Source organism: Chinchilla lanigera, unplaced genomic scaffold, assembly GCF_000276665.1.
Source record: "Chinchilla lanigera isolate Chin_1 unplaced genomic scaffold, ChiLan1.0 scaffold00070, whole genome shotgun sequence".
NCBI lineage: Eukaryota > Metazoa > Chordata > Mammalia > Rodentia > Chinchillidae > Chinchilla > Chinchilla lanigera.
Genome location: NW_004955471.1, coordinates 12,361,949 through 12,384,249, shown reverse-complemented (window position 1 = coordinate 12,384,249; position 22,301 = coordinate 12,361,949). Strand labels below are relative to the sequence as shown.

The 22,301-nt window shown below is 50.9% G+C and overlaps 1 protein-coding gene across 9 annotated transcripts in view; it reads right to left on the bottom strand.

Moving 5' to 3' along the window:
• The window catches only part of Fnip2 (folliculin interacting protein 2), a 115,097-nt gene that overhangs the window by 60,533 nt on the left and 32,263 nt on the right, over window positions 1–22,301 (bottom strand). For 2 of the 9 annotated variants that reach the window (XM_005400966.2, XM_013522875.1), the window contains exon 1: window positions 4,417–5,052. The exons of 4 other annotated variants lie outside the window; for them this stretch is intronic. In XM_005400966.2, the coding sequence (XP_005401023.1) occupies window positions 4,417–4,592 (176 nt within the window). In that variant the 5' untranslated portion in view covers window positions 4,593–5,052. Of the gene's footprint in view, window positions 1–1,576; window positions 1,724–4,416; window positions 5,053–22,301 lie in introns of those variants that run through there. 3 more of the 9 variants (XM_005400967.2, XM_013522873.1, XM_013522879.1) reach the window with 3 other exon arrangements.

Genomic DNA, 22,301 nt, shown 5'->3' with positions numbered 1-22,301 from the left:
CTTGGCAGCCGTGAAGTCTGCACCTGCTCAGTAGCTGCAGGCTCACCGCCTGTCCCACCCACCACCTGAACGCAGCAGACCGGCCTTCACACACGCTCCTGGAACTCCCCTTCTATGTGCTCCTCCTCTTAAAGGTAGCTCACGTTAAGCCACCAGTTACTGCCCAGAGAGAACAACGCTTAGACAGAGAAATGTGGATCGCACGATCCATCAAGCAATGGCTACGGGGAGCAGTATCTGGGGCCAACGCCCACCTCCTCCTATCACAGCACGCCACTGCTAGTCCTGTCTACCAGCCTGCCTCAGCCCCACTGACATACCCACCAAAGGCAGGTAGGTCACTTTCCAGATCCAAGTCCTCTTGTCCCCAGGCAGTATTTTCCTTTTTGGATGCACAGCAGACAAGCTCCTGCCCAAAGATCTCTGTAACTGCTGCTCACTCAAGTGAAACTGCATTTCCTCAAATACCTACCTGGCTTGTCCTCTCCTGGGAAAACGGTTACCACTGAGCTAGTTCACTCCCTGACCACCCTAGGCCAAGTCTCCCCACTTCCCTACTGTCTTGGGGTCATGACAGATCATCAGAGGAAGAGTGAGGTGTGCAGACAGCAGCTAGCCTAGAGTTCCTAAATGTGGTTCATCATCAGCATCAGCACAGGACGCGCGCACACGCGTGTGTGTGTGTGTGTGTGTGTGTGTGTGTGTGTGCGCGTGTGTGTATTAACTGACAAGGCACCACAGGTTCTGTCCTCAGGAATGTGGTTTGCTGGCTCTAAAGTAAGGCTCAAGAACCTGCATTTTTAAGAAAAGACTTCACAGCCAGGTGTGAAGAACACCTGTCATCCTAGCACTCAGGAGGCGGGGGCAGAAGGGTCACCATGAGTTCAAGTCCAGCCTGAACTACACAGCAAGACCCCATCTCAAAAACCCATTTAAAAAAAAAAGAAACTTCACATGTTTGGAAACTGCTGCCCCAGTCTAGCATCTCTATTTTTTTAGAAAAGGAAGTGGGAATGCAGAGGTACTGCAACATTGAATTCAAGGCAGAAAAGACCCTTAGATCATGAAATCAGGGTAGAAAAGAGCCCTAGATCAAAGATCCTTCCAAAGACTCACACATTAGAGCGGAATTTAAGAAGCCAGAAAGGAGTGGGGGCAAAGTTCTCTTCTTTTTTCCCTTTGGGTACAGTCAGGCATGAAAGTGCAAGGATATGGAACAGCGAGAAAAAGGTATTTTCATTCATGCCTTCGTATAAAGCACTGAAAATAGTTTTTAAAAAGCTTTCTGACAGGAGGATTACACTCCTCAAGATACAGTACAAAGGCTGACAGATTCATACCTGACACCCAAACATCCCGTGACCCCACAGAAGGAGAGAAGACTCCCAAGAACCTGGGTGCCCGCCAGCCCACGGCTGGTTGCTTTGGTGAGCCGGCTGTGCGCGTCACCACACCCCTCCGGGGGTCACTTAGTGCTCGCCCAACTCGCACCGGACTTGCTTCATCCCTCTCAGTGGTTATGCAGCTTTTGTTTCCTAACAATAAAAGCACAAGGCTAAGCCACAGCCTGACTCACGATGGGAGTCGTAACAGCAGAACCAGGAGTCAGGACCGATGCAGCCGGGTACCAGGTCAGCCGGAAGCTGAGCAGGAATTCCGGGAAGGCTCTGAAGCCGCCAGGGCCGGCTTCTGACTGCAGGAGTGAAGCAGTGTCATCTGTGCGGAGCGGGGTCACTGCGGACACGATCACTTACGGTGACGAGGACCAAGCGCTTTGCCCTGCTGTGTCGCGAATGTTTACCGCAGTAAAACCCAGACAGGAGTTCACATCAGCTGTCAGCTTCTAGGCAAACGCCCTGTATTTAGACTGCTGATTCATTCCTAGTAATCCACGTGTCCTCAGAGGGAAAAGATGAGTATTCTTGAAACCCGAAATCAGAAGAGAACCTGCCAAATTACTACTGTGTTCTTTCATTTACTCACTCAAACTGCATCTCAGACTGTAACTATCAAGGTGGGGACTCACTTCTCTAACTAGGCAAAGAAAAACCCTCACCGCACGTAAGTCAGTAAAAAGGGATGGGGCGAAACGCAGCGAAGGCAGAACTTGCAACAGCAGTGTCCAGCACACGGGGAGAGTCACACCCAGCAGTTTACAAGCTCCCCACGAGCCTGTCACGAGCACAAGACTGTCAGCTGACCGCTTCGGGTGTTCTCTCCCCACTTCCTCCAGCCTGGCCCACAGCCCCGGCTTCTACTGAGGAGGCTCAATGCAGCACGCTTTCACACTGCTTCTGTGTGCAGGACACAATGTAACACACTCTTCCCACGCCCACAACCTGCATTACACTTGTAGCAGCCTTCCACTAGAATCTTCACAACGGTTTGGGCTGTTGTCCCAGCATACCACTCCCTAAACCCGTGACGGGTTCTGCCTTTCCTAGTCAGTAACCCTAGCAACTATAAATAAAGACTGGTAGTAAACTATGGTCAACTTATCTCTGAGAAGCAGTTCACACAGGGACAATAACACTCGGGTTTCTGCCAGAGACATCGAAGGATTTCCTTTTCAAGCAGAGCTCAGTGATCCGAGTGGTCCATCAAGATGTCAGGCAGTATTATATATTCAGTAGGGCCAGGTCTTCCACCAGGCTGCCCCACCTGCGCATGGGGTCACCAGGCGGCACCCACCTCAGAGCCCCCACACCCCGCCCCACCCCTACCCCAGGGCGTCTAAAGCAGTACCAAGAATTTCTTCTGAATGCAGATGTCAAGATATGAAACTGTAACGCACAATTGAGTCTGAAGTGCTCTGTTTCAGTTCCTCCTCCGTATATACGAAGGACGCACTTTAAACACAAGGCTATGGCACGCTTTCTCTTGCTGTGAGAGACAATGATTCATAGATACGTTTGGCAAATACTCCTGGATTTCTCCTGTCAAAAGCCCTATGGCCCACCTCTCTTCCTGGGAAAGTCTGAAAAGAAAAGTCAAAGTCGTCAGGACCTTGAACTGTAGCCCAGATTTTAAGAAAGAAGATTGGGAGCAACTACTTGAAAACTGTGTAATATATTCTACATTATTATTTCAAAGGTACCAGATTGGAGTTGAGTTTTACCGAGGAACTTCTAATTGACAGACCATTTAAGATGCCTCACCAAAAGCGCGTGTCCTCACTGACTCTGGCGCTGTGCGAGCGGAGGTGACCCCAGTACCTGCTGTTACAGAGGTGAGAAGAGTAGACATGAAGACACTGCACACCTCCCATCGAGAGCCGGGGAGAGTACAAAGCGCCCCTTCCACACTGAGCTGCACCTGTGTTCATGGGCTCTTTCTCCCCGTCTGCTGGTGACCAGAAATGGGGACAGGGAACACCCGCCCCACCAACACGACCACCTGAAGCGATGAATGTATGATACCCAAAGGCAAATGCAAGGTGGATGTCTCGCCAACTGCCACACGACTGGGCCAAACAGGTAATTCGTGACACTCTGGAGCTCGCTCCTCACGGTGCAAGGCTCCTGTCAATAGTTCACCTCTACCCTTGAGGGTGGCCCAAGCCCTAAAAAATTCTGGAAACCAAGCACAACATCGCAAATTCTAAAAAAAAATTTTTCAAGATTATATAGAGAAAGGAAAAGACAATGGATGAGGTCTACAAAGCCAAGTGATCTACATGAATTCCAACTGATTCCAAATTAACTGAAAATGCATGTCAGGCAGGCAGAGAGGTGCATGCCTGCCATCTCAGCACCCTTCGGAGGCTGAGGCAGTAAGACCGCAACTTCAGGCCCACCCTGGGCAACTCAGTGACACAGCAAGACCTTGTATCACAACAAAAACAGTCTTACTGGGGATACAGATCCGAACAAACAAAAGCACACAAAGCTTTTTTGTACAAATTCCTAAAACCAAGAAATTAAGTTTAAAGGTAACTTCATACTCATAAAGAAATGGGGTAACGGATATAAAAAAGTCCTGTTAGAAGTACTGCTTCAACCCAGGCGTGGTGGCGCAAGCCTGCAACCCCAACACTCAGGAGGCTGAGGCTGCTAGCTAAAGGCCACCCTGGGGTACACAGTGAGTTCAGGGCCAGCCTGGACTACTTTCTTCCGATAAACCCGCAGAGCTTCAACAGAGGACAAGAGTGTAACCGTGTAACCAGCTCTCGCAAACTGCCTCTAGCAGAGGTAACAAAAAGAAGCAAGTGAGCAGAAGAATCACTACAGTCGCCAGCAAGTACCCAGGCCGACCGCCGTGCTGCGGAGGAAAGCCCTTGCCTGTGTGCACCCACCACAGCCCCTTCTCTACTGAGACACTGCTCAGAATCACCCTCCGGAACACAGCGCCACCTGCTTAGTGCCAATAAATAAAAGCACTTTTCTGAGACTTTAAAATAGAATTAAAATTTCAAACCTGTTGTCCAGCTCCGTGTGACTGGTGCTCCTGCCTACCCAGGCACATTTTTTAATCTTTGTGCAAAAAAGCGTCTTGTAAATCCTGCCGGCACCAGAGCCGGCGCCACTCACACATCCGGCCGAATCCTGCCAGCCCCCTGGCTGGCTTGTGGTTCTCGCTGTGCCACCGCACATGTCCTGAGCACTTAATGTTCTTCCGGTTTATCTTAACCATCAAGCTGGACTGGAAACAAATCCTGCAGTTCCTTTGTTACTCGCGGGTTATTCTGCAGTGAGTGATCAGCAGTTCCAAGCGAGCATCTCCTTTCCTGTACAGTATATGAAACAAGCCACTTGGCAACAGCCTACTGATTTCCTCTTTGAGAAGCTTAAAAAAAGGAACATTCATTTGTTACGTAAATTAAGCCCACAGATGAGTTAGGAAGTCAGATGCACCCATCGCGTTATTAAACACGCTCTCAGCAGAACCATTACAAACACGGACAAGTACAAATCCTACTTCCTACTTCTGTTCCTAAGCCTGTACTCCAGCGAGCGAAAGACAAAACGCTCAACAGGTTGAGCAGCCTGGACTGACTCACTCCCTGCGCTCCCTCGCTGGAGTGCGGAGACGTCCATTAAGCAGTCACAAGACCTACTCCCGTGGCTCTGGGCATACGCACTGGCTCACAGGCTGCAAGGTTGCTCTGACATTGGCCACGCCACCCTCCTAATGGCTCTCATGTGAGCAAGTGTCAGCTGACAGGTCTTACTCTGCAATCTTGCAAAACTCCACCCACAGCAAGGGAGACATGGTGACCCAGACCCGCCAAAATGCAGGACTCGTGCCAGGGTGACGTGAGGGCGGGGTCGAGCAGGTGCACATTCTTGCTTCACTCCAGAAAACAGAGAAACCGACCATAGCGAGAAGCCAGACAGAAACCCTCAGAACTCTCCTGCTGAGTTCCTGCGCACTTTCAAGCTAAAAAGCCCTGGATTACCAGAACCTGGAAACAAAAGCAGTTTAACTCTGACTTTTGACATAAACATAGTTCATCAGAAAAATAAGAACACTACTATAGAATCATGAGTCTACAGATTCACCGAGAAAACATTTTTCTTTCGACTCCCTGGAATTCAAGTTAAATTTAGATACAAAAGAACCTACGAGGGATCACCACAATTTCTTTTCCTCATCCTGGAATTTGGCTGAAGAAATTACTAATGGACCCCTAAAATCTGGTGAGGCTTGTCCGGCTCGCTGGCTTCAGGACGTTTTCAATGTGTCTTCATCTGTGGAAGCCGTGTATCTTACTCAACAAGTGTGAGCAAAACTACGGACCTGTTTGCGCAGCGCCAGCCCCTCGCCTTCTGCGGCCTGTTTCACGCCACAGCGAGCTGACAGCAGCTCTTACAAGCGTAAGGGACTCAGGAACAATCGCACACCCTCCCTTCCCTGAGACAGAGAGCGCAGCACATCTGTGACAAGGAAGCCCCATCTTCCCAAGACCTTCCTCACACGGAGTCCCTTGTCTCTTCAATTCCGTCTCTGCGCTCCGCTTCTCCAAGACACACGCTGAAGTGATAACATCAAGACAAAGCCAGACTGGGAGAGAACGGATCCCATTCCAGAAAAGGGTAGCTCAGGCTTAGGGGCAGGGCCGTAGTCGCAGGGCCACGGTCTGCTCAAGGTCTCTTCTCCTTTTCCTTGAGCTGACTTTAAAGTCACTTTCTCCCTCGCAGAGAACCAGGTTACCTGCACAAGCACTATGAAACCGCGTCCAGTGTAAGCCACAGGGGCTCACCAGGCAAGGACTGCGGGCGGGGCCGCCGTCAGGACCACCAGGCCTGCCCGCCGAGCGCCCGTGAGCCCAGGCCCCAAGCCCACGTCTTACCTCAGCCCAGTCTCAGCGCTCAGAAAGGGAGGGACAGGCTCCACATCAACGGGGTAAGGGGGTTCATAAACCCCCCCAAACCCTGAATTCCACAAAACGTGCACCGTATGTGTGAGAGGAGCACACCCCATTTCACATATAAAATACAAATTTTAGTTTTAAAACTTCAGTCTCTAATAAATATTTCCCTAGAATCCGATGAAAGATCATGAAACGCTCTTAAACGTCTAATTCCATATACACTTTCAGCCAGGAGTTAGCCACAAAGCAGATCTACACTTTTCACATTTCCCAGAGGCTTCAAATAATGTCATAAATGTGTGTAACTGATCCCCCAGTCAGGCAGCGTTGGCATTAACCTTTAAATGGCGACAACAAGAGAGGAAAATGACCGCATGCCTCCACAGGACACCAGGGTGAGTAAGGCTCTGGCTGCATTCAGAAAGAACTCTCTTCAACGGGAACTAAACCAGCCTGCACAGCAGCTGCTCCGCCCTCTGTCCAACCCCCCAACACACACACAGGTCTCTAAGTCTCTAATTCGGTCAGCACAGCTTTCAGCCACTGCTTCCTCAGAGGAAGAAGCAGTGTTCAGACTGAGCGTGTAAACACAGACTGCTGGGCCAGCCCCTGGGGTTCTGGGCCCCGTTCTGGTGCGGAGCTGGAGAACTCGCCGTCTAGCAAGTTCCAGAATGTGCACCAGCTGAGATCCGCACTGTGTGAGAACCGCCCCATCTTCCCAAGACCTTCCTCACACGGAGTCCCTTGTCTCTTCAATTCCTCTGGAATGTTTTAACCGTAATTTTAACAAAGAGCACACCATTCTCTCATGACAGTACATGAATCTGATGACCCCAACTAGGTCATAAATCCTTTGAGTATAAAAACTGGGTTGCTGGCATTCATATTTCTGACACAGATTTTACACGTGGTCACTGCCCAACAAATACTTCCTAATTGGTTTAATAATGCTGTGTGTTTGCATTAACATCTTGACAGGAAGCTCTCTGCAACACGCAGCGTGCTTCCAGACAGTCTGGTGTGCACACTGCACAGGGGTGCACTTGCACACTTACCCCCACTACAGAACACCTCCCCTCAGAGGCTTCAGCTCTTCTGGTCACTCCAGTCAGCGACTCAAAGACTGTATGAACGAAAAAGGCATTTGAATTCGGGTGTGGTGCACACACTTGTAATCCCAGCACTGGGAAGGCTGAGGCAGGAGGATCGCTATGAGTTTGAGGCCAGCCTCTGCTACAAAGTGAGTTCAAGGCCAGCCTCAAGTGCATAGCAAAACCCTGTCAAAAAGACAAAAAAAGTCACTTGAAAAGTCAAAATGTCAGTTCCTGTTATCTTGCTCAGTAACTTAATTCCACAGCTCGATGTCTGGTAAAACGTAATGAAGCAGAGATGCATACCAAAACCACAACTATTGTATTTAAAATGAATGCCTCTATATGACACAGAATTACCCTGTACGTAAATGAGAGCTCTACAATTTCTTCAGTAAATGAAAAATAAATAATAACTGTGTCTTCACAACCGTTTTTCCTGAGACCCTGGAACAACCCTCAGAGTAGAGCCAAGAAAACGCATGTTTGGACTTTCAGGGTCAGAACCTCTGTTCTCCTTGCTGCTGGACTCCTACACTGACACTGACACTCTCTGTCGTGAACATTCAACAACACGCACAAGTCGCCGCGTGCCTTCCCCGGAGCCCCTCACAGTGCACGCACGCGTCACGGAGAGGACCCACGCTGTCCAGCTCACACACTTAGAAAAGTGTCCACCACCACTACCCAGACGCTCAGCGCCGACTGAACTGCGGAGCCTTCTGCAGCACAGATAAACTTCAGGCGATGCCGGACAGGACAGCAGAGAAGAACGGGAGTGCAGGGAGCCCAGACGCGAGGAAGGGAGACCGCGGGCTCCATGCGTGTTTGCTGGTTGTGTTTTTGACACTGGGGACTGCACATACTATTCACACACTCTATACTGAACTACACTGCCCCTACTCAACCACTTCTGTTCTCATGTCCCGGGTACTGAGCGACCCTACAAAGACGTGCCATGTTTGTAAGTCAGCAAATGGTGTAAGTATCATTCAGCTCATGGATACCAAGAGCGTATACTCAAGACACCAGTCCAAGCTAGGTGCAGTGGTACACATCTGTAACACCAGCACTCTGGGAGGCTGAGGCAGGAGGACTGCAATTTTGAATGCAGCCTGGGCCACTTAGTGACCTAGCAAGACCTTGTCTCAAAATAAAAACTGGCCTGAGCACGTAGCTCAGTGCAAAGGCCTTCAGTTCAATCCTTGGCACTGGAAAAAAAGAAGAGAAAGATGCCAGTCCAACCTTCTACCTGTGATCAGACTCTCTGATCAAGGAGAATACCGCTTCCCGTTCTGCTCAGACCCTCTCCAGACCCACTCAGTGCGGGGCTGGAAAGACCCACCTCCAACCTAAGATCTAGGACTGGACGCCTGGAAAAAGGCCCATTTCCACGCCTACGCGGAGCTGGGAGACTTAAAGTCAGGGAAGCTCCAGGACTTTACATTCCCGTGATCTAACTCTCTTCAGGTGATAAAATAAGCAGCAACCTCAAAACCCGCAACTGAGAGAGGGGTTTGAAGAGCCAAAAAAGTTAATGTCTAGGGCAGTTCTCCAGAAGTCCGGGCTAATTATTCCCACTAAGGACTCCGTCTTCACAGCGCCTTCTCTGCCAGCTCCCATCACCTCAACAGGAAGAGTAAGTAAGGGCAGGGAGGAACCCACGAGCACCCAGCCAAGCCCCCTCTTCGCACCGTCTTCTCCACACCCACGAACAAGCAGTCACCAGCCTCGCAAAGCAAGGCTGCAGGAGCAGACACAAAACGAGTTCTAGGACTTGTTTCTACCTCAGCACTGCTGCTCTGAACACTAAAGCACACAGAACATACATACTTTTCTGTGCATTGTAATTCACTAGGAAACTTATTAAAAACAAGACCCTCACGCTACACCACACAGTATCAAGTGCACTCAGGTCAGGGGGTGTGAAAACTTCGTGGAGCAGCACGCCATAGGGGGAAGGGCTCTGGGGACAGATCCAAGACCGGAACTAAGCCTGCTGATCCCTGGCTGTCCTAAGGAACGTGGCCAGGGCAGCTTCTTACTACTGAGCACCAGCCCACTTCACAGTACCAGCTCAGCATGCAATCAGAAACAGCACACACTGGGGATGTAGTTCAGTAGCAGAGTGCTTGCCCAGCACACACAGCAGTGTGCACGCACAGGGTGTGCACACGAGCACACACACACCCAAATCTTGCCTTTCTTCTATTTCAACTCATCGGACCCACTCAGCACTCAGGAAATCTGACAACAGGTACAAACTCGTCATATAAGACGGATAATAGCTTTATTCACTGAGTGCTTATTTTATATGCCAGGCATTATTCCGTGCGTTTCATTTAGCAACAGGAAGTAGGTAGCACAGATACTTTCTTTCAATAGAGAATAAAGTGCAGAAAGCGAGGGAAGTGGACCCAAACCCAGGCACCCTTGCTCCAGAGCGGGGCCGCCCTGCTTATCCTCTGCCAAGGGGAGCACGCTCCTGCCTGGCCATCCTGGACACGCGGGCAGCGGGCCAAGGAGGAGGCCGCTGGCATTCCGGACCAATGAATTAGTCCATTCTTTCTTCACCAGCCTGAACCTTGCTCAGGCTGTTTGGGTGCTCCCTAATTTAGTCCTGTGAGGACACGGCCCCAGCCATGTGCTCCGTGGCTGAGTGCGCCTCCTGTCTGACACTGTGCTTCCGTGAAGCCTGCCCTGCTGTCCTGTAAACAATCCCCGTGCAGCAGCCATGCGTGCCGCCGCCGCCTGGACGCGGGCTCAGCCTCCCACTCTCAACCTGCCCAGTCCTGCGCTGCAGCGCTGCACAGACCCCGGAGCAGAGGGATTTTTCTGGATCCCTGCAAATTAGCTCAACCAGTATTACTGCTAACTTCTTGGAGTAATTTAGCTTTTAGGTTCTGATAAGTTACATGAGGTCTGGGAATGTAGGTCAGTGGTCAGAGTGCATGTTTAGCATTCTCAAGGCCCTGGGTTCAGTCCCCAGCGTGGGCGCGCACACACACACACACACACACACACACACACACACACGAAAACCCAGAATACTCTGTAGTTCGTAACTGCAATCTGGATTATGCTCCGCTCCACATTTCCAGACTTCGAGGAGTGAACAGTCAGCCCCCTGCATAAGAATGCACTCAGTCAATAAAAGAATGCCTAAATAGTGCGCCACAGCACGTCTCTGTAAAATCTGTGGGACACAGAGAATTTATATGCTACAATGCTAAATAAAAGATCAAGATTCGACTGTATATGCACTTTACTAGAACCAGAAAATAATACCGGAGTGTCTCTGAGTAGCCGCACAAAGGGTGCTTTTTGGGGCTGGGGATTTAGCTCAGCAGCACAGTGCCTGCCTGGCAAGCACAAGGTCATGAGTTCAATTCCTGCTACCGGAAAAAAACAAACAAAAAAAAGCGTGCTTCTCTTTTTATTCTTCTGATTTCCAATTTTCCAATGTAAGCGGGTATAATCTACAAATAACAGGTAAAACCACTGTTTAAAAAATTCTGATCAGTAACCATCACCTGATTTCTTCATTCTGTAATAATTCTATGGGTTTTATTATAAGGGAACTGTCAGAGTCAAAACACTCTCAGATAGCTGAAAGAAAAAGAGAAACATAAATAAAAAGCACTCACCCTGTAAGGGTAGAGTTCTGCTCACACTTTTTTTCCTTTAACACAACTGCTATCTTTCATATTTATATAAACCAGCAAAAATGTATCACTGCAACTACCAGCCGCTTCAAAGATTGGACTAGAAACAAAATAATGCAATTCCCTTGATTTGGAAACTCTGGTCAGTACTAAGCAGCAGTACAACACACAACAAGAGGAATTTCTAAACTACAAGCATTACGCTTCTTTTAAGTGCTATTCAAAGGCAGGGCACGCTGACATAGAGAAGCAGGGAAATAAGACCCAGGAGAGGCCCAAGCTAACGGAGGAAATGAGCCCTGGGAGGACGGCCACAGCTCACCTCTCACACCCGAACTGTACCAGGACACAGGCGCCAGGCTCGGCCTGCTAACTAGAGGCCGTCCTACGGCGCCCGGGTGACTGACTCCTCACGCCACCAGTGAACGAGTCCCGAGTCTGCAACCAGCGAGGTAACCCAGGATTTCGACAAAGGCTCTCTTTTTGGGGACAGTATCAGACTTCAGTCATTCTTTCCGTATGTATGACTGTTACTACCCACCTCCACATCTCAGGGACATGAACAACAGCCACTTAACTATTGTAAGACTTGTGAAAGTCAGAAAACATTAGCAACAGAATATTACGTAACTTTTAAAGTTTAACGGATGTCAAGTCCGGCTCTCACTGACGCCTGGACCTTGGCAAAGGTATCAGGAGTCCAGCCTCGGTTAACAAGTTGGAAGCTGAGCCCTTACTGCACTGGAGCCAGCATCTCCGGAATCATTCACAGCCCCGCGCCTTCTGCAAGCCAGGTGAGCAGGTCACAGTCACGCAGTGAAGGAGCAGGTGCCCACGGACCGGGGCAGAACTTCTCCCGGGGGGCCCGTGCGCTCTCCCCCTCCCGACGGGACACGGCTCTACAGCAGCACCACTTTTCAGCCCTCCCCCTCCCCGTGGAAGCCCCCATTCTCATCAGACCGCATGTGTAATCACGGAAAGCATGTCTGGAAAACACCCAGTGCAGCAAGGTGCAGGGGCACCCCTGCACGATCCCAGCTACTTCGAGGCCAGCGCAGGAGGACCGCCAGCTGCGGACCAGCCTGGGCAGTTTTGCAGGACCCTGTTTCAAGATACAATAAAATAAAGGGATAGGGATGTAGCTCAGCGGGAGAGCACATGCTTAGCATTTGCAAGACCCGGGTTCCATCCTCAGTGCTGGAAAACCAACAAACCCAAAAAACTAAAACCAAAACCTAGAGGAGGACTCTCACCGAGGAACCTCCATCCCGCTGTATCTGGATATACAGCTATGAAATAAGTTGACGTTTCTGTTGATGCTTTGAAATATGCAGGCTGGAGTACTCAGCATGCAACGCAGAGCTTGCATGTCAGTCCCAAACGCCGCCAGACAGAAACAGGGTTGGGAGCCGCTGGAGCTGGAAACTGGTCACGTGCGAGGGCAGGACAGAGCCAGGTGCCTCGGGCAGTCAGGCTGCCTCAGTACTGAGGAAAGCATCCTGCCTGGACAAGCGCAGTCGTTAGCGGCTAGGCAACATGACCTCTCCTCATACTAACTTTAATAAACGCCCCTACTGTTGAAGTCAGTCCTCTTCCCGCAGCTAAGAGGTAACTCCATCTGACCCAGCTCTTGTCTCTTGTACTTATTTTCCTCATACCCACCGCCGTTTCTCTCCAGGGTACAATGAGAAACCAACCAGGTTCCCCTCACAACAGAAGCTCCTATGCCCGAACGCAACTGTTGTGGCTGTGTCTAGACCTCCCCAAAGCCCCATGTGCTCACAGGTGCAGCTTTTCAGAGGTGGCTGGCTCTAGTGTGTGATGCTGGGATCCAGGATGTGCTGCTGGGGTTGATTCACGGTGTGATGCTAGGATTAAGGGTGCCCCGCCCCGGGTGTGAATACTACCGCCCTAAGGGCAGGCAGCCTGCATAGAACGTAAGGGGCAGAGAGGGCTGCTGCCATCACTTGCTGCCTGCTGCGCCCTGCCTCCTGCCTGCCATACCAGGGACTGTGTCTGCTCTGTGATGTCCTCTGCCAGGCCACCCTGCCTTGGAGCCAGCCAGCTATGGACTGAAACCTCTGCAACCATACAGAGCAACCTCCCTCCTCTAACTCTGGGTGTGGGGTATTTTGTCTCAGCAACAAGAAAAGTAACTAAGACGACAACCAGCGTGTCAGCCACAGCGGCTGCGCACAGAGACCGTGGCGACAGCGCCGCCTGCTCCTTGGCACCCCACTCTCCTTCCCCTTCCCATCACACACCTTGTTCAGTCAGGTCAACCACACGCCTGCGGCCTACACCACACACCACGCTGACCCAGAGGCTCTGTGAGGAGGGCTTTTATATCTCTCTGGGGACTGAACCCAGGGTCTCTGCACTAAGCTACACCCCCACCCCCTTTTTACTTTTTTATTCTGAGACAGGACTTGATTTTGTAATCCTCCTGCCTCAGCCTCCCAAGCACTGGGATTACCAGCATATGTCACTGCATTTGGCTATAATTTTTTTTTACATTTATAGCATGAAGATACAACTATTTATCTCAGACAGGAATAAATATTTTTATTAAATTATCAAAAATGGTATCCCATAAATAACTACTATTATTTTAACTACTGTCATTGGGATAATTTTAGAATTGTTAGGAGTTATTCAGTAACCTATGTTGTAATCAAACAACCAAAACGGATTAAACAAAATAAAGAACATTTGACAATCTACAATCTATAAAAGCATCTCAGTGCTTTTGCTGAGCCATTTATCAACTTAGCTCTGAACTACGCTATCCAAAGCCAGGCACGGTGGCACACACTGTAACCCCAGCACTTGAGAGGCACAGGCAGGGGACCCACAAGACTGAGCCCAGCCTGGGCAATTCAGTGACTTGGCAACACTCAATCTCAATACAAAGTAAGAAAACAGCTGGGCGGTACTGCGTCTCAGGGTGAAGGCCCCAACTCAATCCAGAAAGACTCAGCCCCACCCTGACTCATCCTGACAGACATCTGCTGGGCCAGGTCCCCCCTGGGGCTCTGGAGACACAAAGGACAGTGAACAAAACCCATGTCAGGAACAGCGGTATCATAAGGAACCGATACCTGAGAAAAGATGCCCCTGCAAGTGCAGGGGAGGGGCGGGCAACAGCAATCCTGAGGGAGGGCGCTGCGCCCGGTTATCCACCTCCCTGCGGAGATCAAAGGCTTGGGTTAAGAAAAAAGCAGCCTTGGTTTTGTTTTGTTCACTTTCTCTCAACAGTGAGTGTGAAAGCAAGGCCTTTGCCATGAAGTCCATCCTCCACAACTTTTTATTCTGGGACGAAGTTTCAACTGCCCAGGCTGGCCTTGAACTTTCCATCCTCCTGCCTCCGCCTCCAAGAGCACTAGATTACAGACGTGTGCCACCACACCTGGCTGGAAGCCTTGGCTCCTATGGTCACTGGTGTAAATAACTGAGCAGGAAAGATGGAAAAATTAAATGAGTGCCAGTGTGTCGAGGCAGATGTGCTGAAAACACGGGCAGAAGGCACCCCGTGGCACAGAAGAGGCTGCAGAAGCACAAATATTCCAGCTCTCTCTACATTCTCCGCCGCAAGTCACTAAAGGCCAGGCACAAAATTATCTGCAGCATGTAACGTCCCAGGCTCCTGACTCCCACACAGGGGCAAAGAGCAGCTTCTATCACAACTCCCACTGTGCCCACCCTCACCCAAGCTCTGTGAGTTTCTGGGTTTTTGTTTTCGTTGTTTTGAGGCAGGGTCTCGCTACGCTGTTCAGGCTGGCCTTGAACTCACTTTGCAGCCCAGGCTGGCCTCAAACTCAGCGATCCTCCTGCCTCAGCCTCCCGAGTGCTGGGGTTACAGGCGTGTGCTACCACACTGGCTCAAGCTCTGTGTTTAGCCAGGACTAGCACAGCCACCTCCCTGGAATCCCACTCATTCCTGGCCTGCTATGAATCCACTCCGTGGGACAGCCAACTACAGAGCACAAGAACAGAGTTATCGAGAAACAGGAAACATACAGAGCTGCGGTGTAAATTCGCAACAGAGCTTCTCTCGTCCAGCTACAGTTTCACACGGTGACCTTAAAAGCTTCTCAGATACTAAATTCACCGCTGGGAAATTAAGTAAGAAAGACTTCAGGGATTTAAGAGATCTAAAGACCACAGAGACTAAGAAAGCTCCTGGGAGTGGACAGAAACCAGTTTCTGAGAAGAGAAGCCTGGGAATGGACGCTCAGCTCTGAATCAGGAGGTGCTCACATTTCCGAGTCAGGTCCTCATGACAAGCTGAGTACTAGGAGCTTGAGAAGCAGAAGCTGGCGAGGGGCCACCATCACCAGCGGCCTGGTCACATGAGGAAAAGCGCAGCGGGCCAGAAGCGCCGCTCACCAGTATCTTACAGCTCTGGAGGAAGTCGTTCTGACTCTCTGAGCCTCAGTTTCCTCGGCTACAAATGAAAGGAGTTGATGATACTTACTCCATCTTCCTCGGAGGGCTGCTGAAAATGCGAAACACAAGCATTTGAAAGTCCTTTGAAAAACTAGTTCTAGATAAATGCAATGTGCTATTCTTTATCTATACAAGTCCGAGAGAACTCACTGTCCCCTGAGCTGCTCAGCTCAGAGAAGACTGCACCGAATTTACACAACATGAAGCCAAGAGAATTAACTTTGGCAACAATGACATCTGGCAAATAACGATTTAACCCAAGAAGGTCAACCAATTTCCCTACCCCGCTACCTCCCAAAGCAGCGAACTCTCTGGAAGCTTCAGGCAATTCAGCACTTCAAAATAGACGCTGTAACCTCCCCCGAGAAGAGTAAACTCTAGAACAAATTAGTGCAGCGGCTAGAAAATTATGACTAGGAGTCCATTAGCTTTCAAGTTCTCATAAGGCACTGCCTCCTCCACTGGTAAGAATCCCCTCTCAAGCCTCCTGCCTCCCTCGTCACACCAACTTCCCCTTACAACTCTCCAAGCCAAATCTTCTAACCCTCTGAGGACACAAACCAAAGGCCATCTTGCTCTGCAAAAGCTTCCTGCACCGGCCCTTTTCTGAAAACGCTTCAACATCTACCATGGGAAGCCGGATGGGACACACGCTGACACCCGAGGAGCCGACACCGCCCTGTTCCTCAGCTCCAGCCGGGCCCTGCGCTCCCCGCAGCACTCAGAACGCCCGCCTCACACAGCCCACACGCGCTTGTGGGGGATCACCAGCACCACAAGGAGCCCCAGACAAGAGCTGGCAGGAGCAGGGTCTACTCAAGGTGATCTGGGGCCTGCATTTTCTTTTCAGAAATAATTTTCAAATCTTAACACCTGGGCTGACATTGTAAGGTACAAACTTTTCACCTGTCACTGATGCATCGGTATTCAAATGTGAATGGAATGGAATTCCCGAGGCAGACAAGGAGCTTTGCTACCGCTCCTCAGTGTCTTTTTTTTTTTTTTTTTTTGTCTTTTTGAGACAGGGTCTCACTATGCAGTTCTGGCTGGCCTTGAGCTCACCTTGTAGTCCAGACTGGTCTCAAACTCGCAAGGATCCTCCTGCCTCAGCCTCCCAAGTGCTGGGATTACAGGTGTGTGCCACCATGCTCGGCTTCAATGTCTTTTGTAGTTTGCTTGTCAGGTACGCCAACACTGAGCAGAGAGAAGGCAGGTAGCAAATGGCTCCTAAATTAGATCCTTTTCGGTGAGCCTCCCTTCTGCCGTATTTACTAAGGCTGTCTTGCAAATAGCTGTTCATCTAATTCTGCAAACAGCCACTATCTCAGGGCCAGCAGAACCTCAGTGTACCACACCTCAGTGTGGTGCAGATTCAAAGATAAGCACACGCTTAAAAATCCTACGGCATCTCATTAGTCCAAAATGCAAGCTCGTGCGAACCCTGATGCCAATTCTTAAAAGGAACGGCTTACATTCCATACATGAGTACTTACTCCATTTTATTACACTGGAATTTCCAAGAAAAGTAAGTGTCTTTAAGAATAAGCTTCATTCAGCAGAAGGAATTTCTAATAGTTTTTACAGTAATACTTCTATTTAGCGGTGCTACATTCATGTAAACTAGCACCAAATTCAATGGCATTACAAATACAAGCCCAAGAATTTGGTCCTTTAAGTATACCATTTAATGCAACCATTCTCAGATTCATCCCTGGAAATCCAAAGGACTCACTGAAAAGTAGCAGTGCCATCCAAGAAAGAAAATGTGAGCCACGTACATATTTTCAAATATCTACAATACCTACATTTTAAAAGGAAAAAAACCAAGTGAAATTAATTTTAAGAATGTATTTTATTTAATTCAACATATACAAAATCTGCCAGGTGTGGTGGCACATGCCGCTAGCCCCAGCCCTCAGGAGGCTGAAGCAGGAGGATGGCTGAGTTTGAGGCCCGCCTAGGCTACAAACTGAGTTCAAGACCAGCTTGAACTGCATAGTGAAACCCTGTCTCAAAAAGGGAAAAAAAGAAAAAAAAAAAAAAATATATATATATATATATAAGCACATACACACATACATAAACCTTCCTTCAACATGTTACCAATATAAAAATTATTAATGAGTCATTTCACTGTCTGTTTTTTGTTTTACCCATGGAGAATGTCTCCATTCAGACGAGCCACATTTCAAGTGCCACCAGCTACCGCGGCTAGCATAGAGGTCTAGAAGACTTCGGAAGCGTGAGCATGTGATTTGCTTCTGCTCCATTTCCAAGCCCCAACCAAAGGGAAAAGGGAGGAAACTGAATCTGGGGGCCAGCAGGGAAGTTTAAAAGGCACAGTCTGGGGTCTAGCGCTGTCAGCGCAAACAATCAGGCGGAAGCTGGCTGTCTCCCCAACCCCACGCAAGCAGAACTGAAAGGAATTTGCCCAACTGTAAGTAAGCGTGCTCAGTGATCCTGGATGCTGTGACAGTGAAAATCACATGACAAGGGGACTGAGAACTGAGGAGCCGTGAGAGTACAGAGGGAACTCGGGAAGCGTACAGTCCCCGGCGCTCTGCGGAGGACACAGCCGCGCTCACTGGAGTGGACGCTGGTGCGGCTCTAGCCACGCCCTCCTGCACCCGCCAGCCTCCTCAGTGCAGGAGCCGGGCTGCTCCTCAGGGTCCCCGCAAGGCACCACGGGGCCCGGCTTCAGCCACACAGGCACCTGCGTCCTGCGCGTAGAGCCTGTCACTACCTGAGGCGCAGCCCAGGCCACGCCACCCCTGCTGTCACACCTGCACTTCCGAGGCTGTCCCGTCACACCCAGAGCTCCCAGAATCTCAGAAATATGCACAAAAAGCCGCACCCAGGGGCCACTCCACTTGCCTCTGCTCCTCCAGGATCCCCGTCCAGCTCAAGGAGCACCGGTGGGCCATCACCCAGCAACAGGCGCACGTCTACCCTCTGCGGTCCCCTCGCCTGCCTTCCACCCTGCTTGTCTTCCCGGGGCCTCTCTGCGAACGCCTCCCCCGCCGCTCTCGGGCCTCCAACCTGCCCTCTGCCTTGACACACCTTCTAGGGTGCTAAAACTTCCTGATCGAGTCCATGCTGCTCAAGCCCCACAAACCAGCGCTTCGATCTGCATCTCATCTGCCCTCCAACTCCAGGGACCCCGAGCCCCTCGGGGATCGGGCCACCACTCAGAAATCCACTCTGGCTGCTGACAGCTGCACAGCATGGCCACTAGGCCGGGCGGATCCTCACCCTGCAAAGTAGCTGCGTCCTAAAGTCGCTACCAACACTGCATCGCGAACACAGGACCACTGCTCCGGGGAGACTCGGGCTGCGTCCCACAAGTCTGCACTCACAGCATTTTCACCAGGTGGGCAGTGCACAGCTCGTACGTGTGCTTCTGCTCAAAGGCACTGCATCTGAACACACACTGCGCTCAGTAACACTGAACGCACGGCAGACAGCGTGGCCGAACCAAGTTTATCTCACACATTTTCTGCAAGGCACAGCACAGCTCTCTGCAGTGAAGACAACTAGACGGCATATTAGTACCATGCCCGGGGCCGCTTTTAATAATGAAATCACTGACGAAACGCAAAAAGCCATGGCACCAAACACACTGCATGAAGGATCCTTGTTAACGGCATGAGAGCTGAAACACGAGTGCGGAACACGTCACCTGGTTCTTAACCTCGGCTGGGAACACACAGCGACTCTGCGTGGATCCATGGTGGCTACAAGTGGGCTGAGAATCTGATCTGGGGGCTGGCAGTAAACCTGCGGGCAGGTGGAATCGCAAACAGTAAGGACTTAGCTGTGCTCACCGCGCGGGCTCTCGGGACGGCTCCTCCCCTGCACTGAGGTTCCCTGCAGGAGATCGCGTCTCCCTCCTCCATCTGCTCCCGAACAGCACAGCGCTCGGTGGACAGAAGGCACCCGGCAAGCGTGAGCCAGCGCAACACACACGTCTCCTTCCCCTCCTCCCGGGAAGCTGTGCCTCCTCCAGGTGACAGAGCGTGGACAGGCCCTGGTCTCCAGGTCCTGCTGGCCCTCACCTCCTGGGACACAGCTGTGCCGGGCTCCACACCCTTCCTGCCCCTGGTCTTCGTGCCTTCCCTGCAGCTTGTTACCCACAGTAACTCATCAGCTATCAACAGCGCAAAGGCTGAGGACAAGGACGGCGGGTCATGACCAAGAGCCCGTCCCACAGTGCACACGAGGAGGCACTCCTTGCCACCAGCCTCTGGAAGACATGGCCTGCAGACACATTCGGAAAGAGAGTGTCCCAGATTTTAACAGCAGGTGGTTCAAACTATCAAAATTCTTAGCATCACGAAGGTATCAAGATGCTAATTCCTTCTTTTTGTCTTTTTGAGACAGGGTCCTGCTATGCAGTTCCGGCCGGCCTTGAGCTCACTTAGCAGCCCAGGCTGGTCTCAAACTCACAGCAAAGATCCTCCTGCCTCTGCCTCCAGAGTGCTGGGATTGCAGGTGTGAGCCGCTACACCCAGCCTAAAATGCTAATTCTTTAAAGGAGTCTCAGTGCAGAAGAACCACCTAACACCTAGAGCCTACAGACTAAAAGTAAAACAAATTACAGTGGGACCTGGAAGCAATGCTGTCTGAGGTTGTTGAGGGAAAAACTCGAGCTCCTCTCAGACAACTCCTCCTTCTCAAGTCCTGCTCCACTGGGTTAAGCTTTCAAAAAATATGAGTGAGGGGCTGGGGATTTAGCTCAGCGGCACAACACCTGCCTGGCAAGCGCAAGGTCGTGAGTTCGATCCCCGGTACCGGGAAAAAAAAAAAATGTGAGTGAATTCTAATCCTGATTTAGTCTAAGAAAATCATCTGCAGGTAAAGGGTAAAAGATGACAAGAATTTAAAACCAAAACCATGAACACAAATATAAAGGATTTTTAAATGTGTATTTAGCACCAAACCCTCCACACAGGTAAAAACCTCAGGAAGTCCTAAGTGAAGATCTCTACCAAGGCAGGCGCGGAAGCCATTCACAACCCTCAGGAAACACTGCTGTGCAGTCTCGTTTCTGCCTCTTGCAGCTGTGACCTTCTGCAGCACGCGGCGCAGCAGAGAGCAGGGAATAAACCACGCGCCTGTGTATCTCAGGCGATCCGCCTCCCTGGAACTGGGGCAATGTCAACAGATGCTTGCAGAAATCACAGTACCAGGTCACAGAAACTAGAATTTCTCTTCCCCTAGGCAGGCGGTAGAAACTCTAATCTTCCCTGTCTTCCTCTGAACTCCGTCTGAGAGGAGATAAGACCTGCCTGGAGGGCTCTGGCCCCACACCCAGGGTAAGGAATACTGGCGAATCTGGACAGACTGAATCTGGACAGACCAGCCCTGGGGTGACCCCACCCAGTCTGCAGCAGTAGCTCAGCCTTTGGTCTAATCACATTTCCACTGGGTTGACCCTGCCTTAATCATGTCTTTGAAGTGAAGTCTCAGTAATCAAAAACACAAACCTGCATGGTGGTACACGTCTGTAATCCTAGCCCTTGGGAAGCTGAGGCAGGAAGATTTCTGTGAATTCAGGGCCAGCTTGGGCTTCAGTCTAAAGTACAGCATCCCCAGTGATGGGATTACAGGCTTGCCCAAGCCTGTAATCCCATCACTGGGGAGGCTGAGGCAGGAGGATTGTTGCAAGTTCGAGGTCAGCCTGGGCTACAAAGTGAGTTTAAGACCAGCCTGAACTGCATGGTGAGACCCTGTTTCAAAAAGATAAAACATACACACACACATACACACAAAACAGATGAGCTGAACACATGCAGTTTCCCAGAAGTTGCCGCATCTGAAAAGGGCACAGAAGCATGCCTCATCCCCATGCCCTATACATCTCACCCTATGAACCTCTTCACCTGTGAACCCAGCACTCAGGAGGCTGAGACAGGAGGATCATAAGTTCAAGGCCAGGCTGAACTACAGAGTGAGACTGTCTCAAATAAACAAACAAAAACATAAAGGAAAACAACCACTATTATTATTATAAAGGATAGTCGGAGGACCTGAGCCTTATACAAAAAAACCAGGTTAGCCTGCAGTACAGCCATGATTCTATAGTTACAAACAATAAACTATCCTTCATAACATGGCATCTGAACTACGGGCAAACACTTTCCAAGGGGTAAGAGCGCGCTGCTCTTTCTGAGGCTCTGGGCTGGGGTGCTGGCTGGGCTGGGGGGCTGGCTGGAGCGCGGCGGGCCGTGGGCCCCTCTGTACTGTTCCCGTTCCCCACCGCCCGGAGATCTGGTGGCTTCCTCAGCGGTTAAAGGCTGCTCTCACTCCTGCACTGCTCTCTCTGCCTCTACCGCCTCGCGCACACAGCAAGTCCCTGTCCCCGGCCCTCAGACAAAGCACTGCTTCACAAAGCCTGTTCCCACCAACCGGGCTGCCGGGACAAAGCGATTCTCGCTGCTAGCCAGGGCCTACCCACGGACGGCGAACCTTTCAGAGCCGAGGGCCCAAACTGGAACCCAAGCCTGACCTACCGCAAAGCGCCGACACAGCACTGAACCTGGGTACCGAGGTGTGAGCGTAGAGAAGACCACCGCTGCACTGAGCTCGCGTGCCCACGGGCAGGGCTCTGCGTGCCACCGCGGGGCTGCTCACGGTCACAAAGCGTTCCCTTCGCGCCGCTTTCGCTCCTGACTCGGGGCGGGGCAGCTGCGGTGAAGAAGTCCACCGCTTCTCCGACTCGGGGCCAGCCGGGCACTGCTGACCACCGGCCAGACGCGGGCGGCACCCCGGGGCCTCGACGGG